Here is a 6,000-nt window from a genome sequence, read left to right on the forward strand (position 1 = left end):
ACTGGGGAGGAGCAGGAAACAAAAGAAAATGCTGAAGATTGTTTTAATTGTGCTGAAGAAGAATATTTGAAAGTGATGGGAAAATACTGGGAGAACATCCTGTTTTCTGGTCAAATGAGGCCAAACCTGAACACGCTGTGATGTCGTTGCACAAATCGTGTTTGGAAGAAGAACAGCGCTTCACCACCATGCCAACACTGGTGGAAACGTGGTGATGTGGGCTTTCTTACAGCTGCCAGGCACCATATTGACTGAGGGAAGGTCATGAGCACACCTCGTGTGTGAATAGTTTTTCCATACAGGAGACATGCTGACGTCATGACCAAAGAAAAAAAAGAAGCTTTTTCACAAACTCTGCAATAAACTTCTTCTGGCATTGCTAATTCCCTGTCCCATTGCATTTTACCCATTTCATTTGTGGACTACTTTGTTTTTACTTGTTTGTACTTATTGGTTGTCCCACATCTACTTTTTTTGCTCTCAAAGAAGTATTTAAACTCAGAAGAGCAAAGTTGTCAGGAAAATGTTACATGCAAGGAAGAAAAACTAAAATCTAAGTGAAACTGAACCCCCAGTTATTGTTTGTGTTTCTGTACTAGCCTTAGTGCACCACTGTAGCACAGCTGTTGTTTGCTGAAAGTTAGAAAAGTAAAATAATAAAGTCTGAAATTCTCAAGACCCGTATATCTTCTAAAGGTTTGGTATTCTAAGTCATTTATCTATTGATTGTTTCCATGTTTCAACTATTTTAGTTGACAAGTGTTGAAGACAGAGTGCTCTGTAGTTTTCAGTGTTGGGGTTGCTAGAGCAGGTGTCGCTTTATTAAAAGGGTGAAGCTGAACTATCAGAAATAAAACTTTCAGTATGCATAAATATAATTGTCATGTACATGCAAGACTGTTTACATAACACAGTGAACTCCACACAGATGGTGTCAGAATGCAGACAGCAGCAGGTTGGGCCACCGGAAGCCCCTTGCGCTTGAATCATGACTTCAGTGGAAAAATTTTCTCTCTGTCTTTTTGCAACCAACCTTGTAGCCCATATTTTGCCAACAGTCTAGCGCGTGAAATCATGTTCAGAATATGATCTTCACCGTGTGCAGAAATAAAGACGTGTTGACTCTTGATCTTGGACCGAGTGTCAGAATTTGTAAGGAGCACATTCTCCCACACATATTATTCACTGTGTGTAATTTTAAAATGATTAAATGGATAAAGTCTCTTGTGTTTTGGCTAGCTGTTAAGGCAGACACATTCTCAACATACTGATTTCAGGGAAACCTTTGAAAATGAGCAAAAGCAACAAATTCCTAAGTTATTTATGAAGTTTTTTTTGTCTCTCCCAAATTCAACTGTGTTTTTGATATGATATCAAAAAATCACTTTGTGGCTATTTTTGACAATTTTGCAGAAACTTGGTTGTTTTGGATTGATGATTGGCATTTCTTTGACCTTTTGATCAACATGTTGGTGTGGCCAACATGGGGATGCCCAGATCTCATCTAAAAGAAAATAATTTGGGTTGCATCTATTTTTCTCTTCCTGTAATTGTTTCTCCTAAAGCAGTACGTAAATCAACTTTTCTTGTACTGTTACTTGGATGTGCTCAGGTGCTTATATTGGTATTCTAGTAGATCTGGTTTGGCCAGTTTGTGGAGAACGACCTTAACAGCAGGTGATGTCAGTAATGGGGGATATGCTGGATGATTCATAAAGGAGAATAATTTGTACACTTTCAAAATCATCTTCTCTCTCTCTCTTTTTTTAGGTCTTTTAGCCTACTACGTGCGGTCAGACAGGATCAGTTTGAGTGTTTTTACTCCACATGTTCTTTAACAAGCCTTCCTGTGGCTTTTGGTTTGCTTAGTCACGGTTAATCAAAGTGTTCCTCAACAACTGGCCGGCGTAGTCATGTTTTATATGGTTCTCAATTAATAAATGTAATCATTGTTTGAAACCTTATTTTTCCGTAACTTGTTAGACAACCTAAAACATTTCCCCCCCCCCCAGTAACCAGAAAGCAAAGCCAGAAAAAATCCGCAAGGAGGCAAATATGTATTTGTTTTAAATCTTAGAAATTTTATGAATTAACCAGAAGTAAGATTTTTAGAAAGTTTTAAAGTCTGATATTCTTATTCCGAAAAAAAAAAAGAGAGAGCCTGAATTCTACCTGTTGTGACATAAATAAAACATTTCCGTTTGTATCATCCAGTCATGTTTGGCTGGTGGGTGGAGGCAGAGCCGCCTGAAAAAGAGGTCCTCCCTTTGGGGCAACTCTCACTTTCGGCAGCAGCAGCGGCACAACAACGGGACTGGCGCTTTGATTTCGATTGTTTTCGTCCGCTGACAGAAATCAAGCAGCAGTCATGATAAGAAACGAGGTTTTCTCCTGTTTTGTCTTCTACGCCGTCCTCCTGGTGATCAAAATGTACACTATCGCGATCATAACGGGACAAGTGAGGCTGCGGAAAAAGGTGAGAGAATCGGGGGTTTATTTTGTTTTATTTATTTATTTTAAATAAAGTTTAGTTTTGAATCAGTTTGATTTTCTCTCCCTCTTTCTCTGGTGCATTTTTCCTCTTGATTTGAAAAAAACCCAACAGGCTTTCGCCAACCCAGAGGACGCGCTGAGACACGGAGGGTTGCAGTTTCACAGAGAGGATCCCTACGTGGAAAGATGCCGACGGTAAGAGCGCAGAAAGTTTCAGTCTGATAGGAAATGTTTTGCACTCCAAAGCAAACAGGAAAAGCGTATTTGTACTCTAAAAGGTTTAAATGGTAAAGTCGTGTTGATGCATTTGCGTGCATATATGACCAAAGTTTAGAAGAACTGGACACCAACACCCAGGGGGTTATGTTTCTGTGTGGTAATTCCCATTTGGTTCTGGTGGAATTTTTCCATCCAAATTGAGATGTGTACTTCTCCACATTGTAGTGCAAGCATTCCCACTCTGAGCTGTTTGTTATAACATGTTGGAAAAAAGATATCTCTTAGGAAGGAGGGGGCAAAAAGGGGAAAACAGATGTGTGTTGTTTTTTTTGTTTTGCTGCTGATAAACAGCAAAAACAAGTCATTAACCTATGTTGAACTCAAGATGAAAGATATCTTGTTCAAGAGGTTTCAAAGCATGTTTTTGCAAAGCCTCGTGCTGATGGAATGGCAGATTTCCTAACAAAATTGTTTTTAGAAGCAAAACAAGAGGAAACAAAGCAGGAAAGTGCTCAGATGGCCTGACCCCAGTTAGACCTTTTTTAAAGACTTACGTACGCACTAGTGGGTCTGCTGGTGCTGCACGACGAACCGGACGTTGATTTATTCAGGGAAATTACAAAACACTCATCCTTACCCAAACAAGCAACAGAGAAGAGTGCCAATTCCTTACAAATGAAATCCAAGTCTGAGTCACAGCTTGACCTGGAAATGCCACTTTTACTAAGTGAGTGATTATATTTCTACATCTTAGCTGAGTCACTAAATCGCAAAGTAAAACCAGAAGGAAACCAGTGGACTCCAGCGAGCGGATGCCGGCTGAAGTCCCACATTCCTGGAGCTCCACAATTAACGCATTCAGATTTTGGTCTTTGTTGTTGTGCTTCCCACTGTGTGATTTCATTTTGAAAATATGGAAGCTACTGATTGTGTCGTCCAAATCAAAGTATCTATATAGACCCCAGATGTTTTTCTTTTCTTTTTTCTTTTGCACAGGCTCCATGGGTACTGAGTGGGCCCGGGGTCAAAATGGACTCATTTCAAAGACCAAGTTATAGCTGAATAAAGATGTGTCAACATTTTTTTAAATATATATTAAATTACTCACCATCACAGAGAGTATGTTTGTATTCGAAATTCAAATTAAGTTTATTCATAGGCTTTTCTCAGGCCTGTCCATTACCAAGAAGGAGTGGGCTTCGAAGGAACTGCTTGGGTTGATCATTAATGGGTGAAACCCGGCCTGGCATTTGGTTAATTGATTTAAAAGTTGTGACACATGAAAAGTAAACATATTTCTGTACTTTTCCTGTCTCTTTTTAAACCCTCACATAAAAGTCTAAAGAATCTTAGAAAAAAACAGCTGTATAGCTATAGTTACAGTCAAGTCAAAAGAAAAAAGGAAGAAGAAGGAAAAAACGATGCCTGCTAATCAATTATCTTTTGTGCGCAAAACCAGTTACTCTAGGATTGGCTTGCGGTTTCTCCCAGGAATCCATTGTTGGAATACACCTTTGTGTATTGCTTGCCTTGGTTTCAATGACACCCTAGCTGTTCGTTAGGGGTTATCTAACTGGAAGAGGGTGTGAAAAGGAATAGAAGGCATTGCAAAGTGTTTCAATTCTAACATGCAAGTAGACTGAGAATATACAAAGTAGTAATATTCACTGTTGCTTGCTAATGTAATTGGCTGCTTCCTGAGTTCCCAACAGGAGGGAACAGGACAAACAGGAAAGTGACAGTCATTCACATTCTTAATCTTTTCATCTCCCCTTCAGGGCTCACCTCAACGACTTGGAGAACATCCTCCCTTTCCTCTTCCTGGGGGCCATCTACTCCCTGACCGGACCTTCGCTAACTGTAGCTCGCCTTCACTTCCTGGTTTTTTTTCTTGCGCGCGTGCTGCACAGCCTTGCCTACCTGTTGGCCCTGCGAGCACCCACCCGTTCCCTGGCCTACACCGCCGCACAGGTGCCTTGTGTTTCCATGGCGGTGCAGATCCTGATGTCAGTGGCATCCTTCGCCTAGTTTTCAAAGACGTTGGGAGTGAAGAGAAGTCAAAAGATCAGTCTTTGGACGCCCTTTCATAACCGACGTCAAAGAGGGTTAACTACGGGTTCCTGTAGAAAGACAGTGGGAGTGCAATATAAGCTGTTGGATTACGCCTGAGCGTTTTGGTTTTTTAAAAAGTAAGATCCTGTCAGTATTTTTATTGTTATGCTTTAAAAAATGTGACAATGTCTCAACAGATTTTGAAGTACAATGTTTGACGCCATAGACTCTACTCTACTGCAAATGAAGTTTGATGCAGATTTTTTTGGATTTAACAGAAATTTCTTGAAATCTATTGACTCAAAGCCACTTCGGCATATTTCCCAGCTGTACGTTGATCCGTAACCTCTCCCGTGTTTACACTACACACAGACCATCTTTGGTGTGGTTTTGTACATTTATGGTGGCTTAGTCTGTTTCCTGCGTAGGTGTGCCGACTGTCATGTTAAGCCTTGTTTGAACATTGCATTCTCCAGTAATGAAACGGAACCTGACTGATGAGGTGTCGAAATATTGAATGGGACTCACCTACCGTTCCTCTTGTTTAAGTCAAACCCATTTCTCTTAAAAAGACTGAAACATGAATGTGTCTCAACAGCCTGCAAGAACATAGAAAGAAAAATCTGTGAAAATGTATCCTGAGGTTATCCTTAATGTTTTGTAATTAATTTATTACTCTTTCTTTAGCTATGCAGGCTCATCAGTGGATAATTCGTTTTAGGTAATAAAACAGTTCATTCCCTGGGAGGGAGAACCTTCATTGTGTTGTAATTTTAATGATCAGGTTGGTTGTTGTTTTAGCGTGGCCCTGCAGGGACTGGTTTGGAATGGGATGGGGCCCCATTTTTCTTGTGTGCGAGGGAGATGATCCAGAAGTCTGAGGCAAACCTCCAGCATTCCTGCACCTATTACGTAAGACTCTGGACTCGGCTGTGCTCACTTTCATTACAAGAGGGGGGTTGGGAAAGAAGTGGGGAAGCATCACAGATGTATTTATGCTTAAATGCTAAGTCATCCATTCTGACTCTGAAAAAATATGGTGTGTGTGGAGTTTCGGAAGTTTTTTTTTCTTTTCCCCCTCTGTTGACAGTCTTTGTCTCAGTGCTGTATAACTTGAAGCCACAGTTTTCCTCTTCTGTACATCATGTCATTCCAGTAAACCTATTTCTGGTTATTTTCTAAGTGGCTGAGATTACTGAATGTTAACATGAAGCTAAAATCTTTTGTGGTCACAGA

General features: G+C 40.3%; 1 protein-coding gene across 1 annotated transcript; it reads left to right on the top strand.

Moving 5' to 3' along the window:
- Positions 1–2,241: 2,241 nt before the first annotated feature.
- Positions 2,242–6,000, top strand: ptges (prostaglandin E synthase). The gene is made up of 3 exons (XM_028024817.1): positions 2,242–2,476; positions 2,606–2,688; positions 4,491–6,000. The coding sequence occupies exons 1-3, from the start codon at positions 2,369–2,371 to the stop codon at positions 4,738–4,740; spliced, it is 441 nt and encodes a 146-aa protein (XP_027880618.1). The 5' UTR covers positions 2,242–2,368; the 3' UTR covers positions 4,741–6,000.

This window comes from Xiphophorus couchianus, chromosome 8, assembly GCF_001444195.1.
Source record: "Xiphophorus couchianus chromosome 8, X_couchianus-1.0, whole genome shotgun sequence".
NCBI classification, from domain to species: Eukaryota; Metazoa; Chordata; class Actinopteri; order Cyprinodontiformes; family Poeciliidae; genus Xiphophorus; species Xiphophorus couchianus.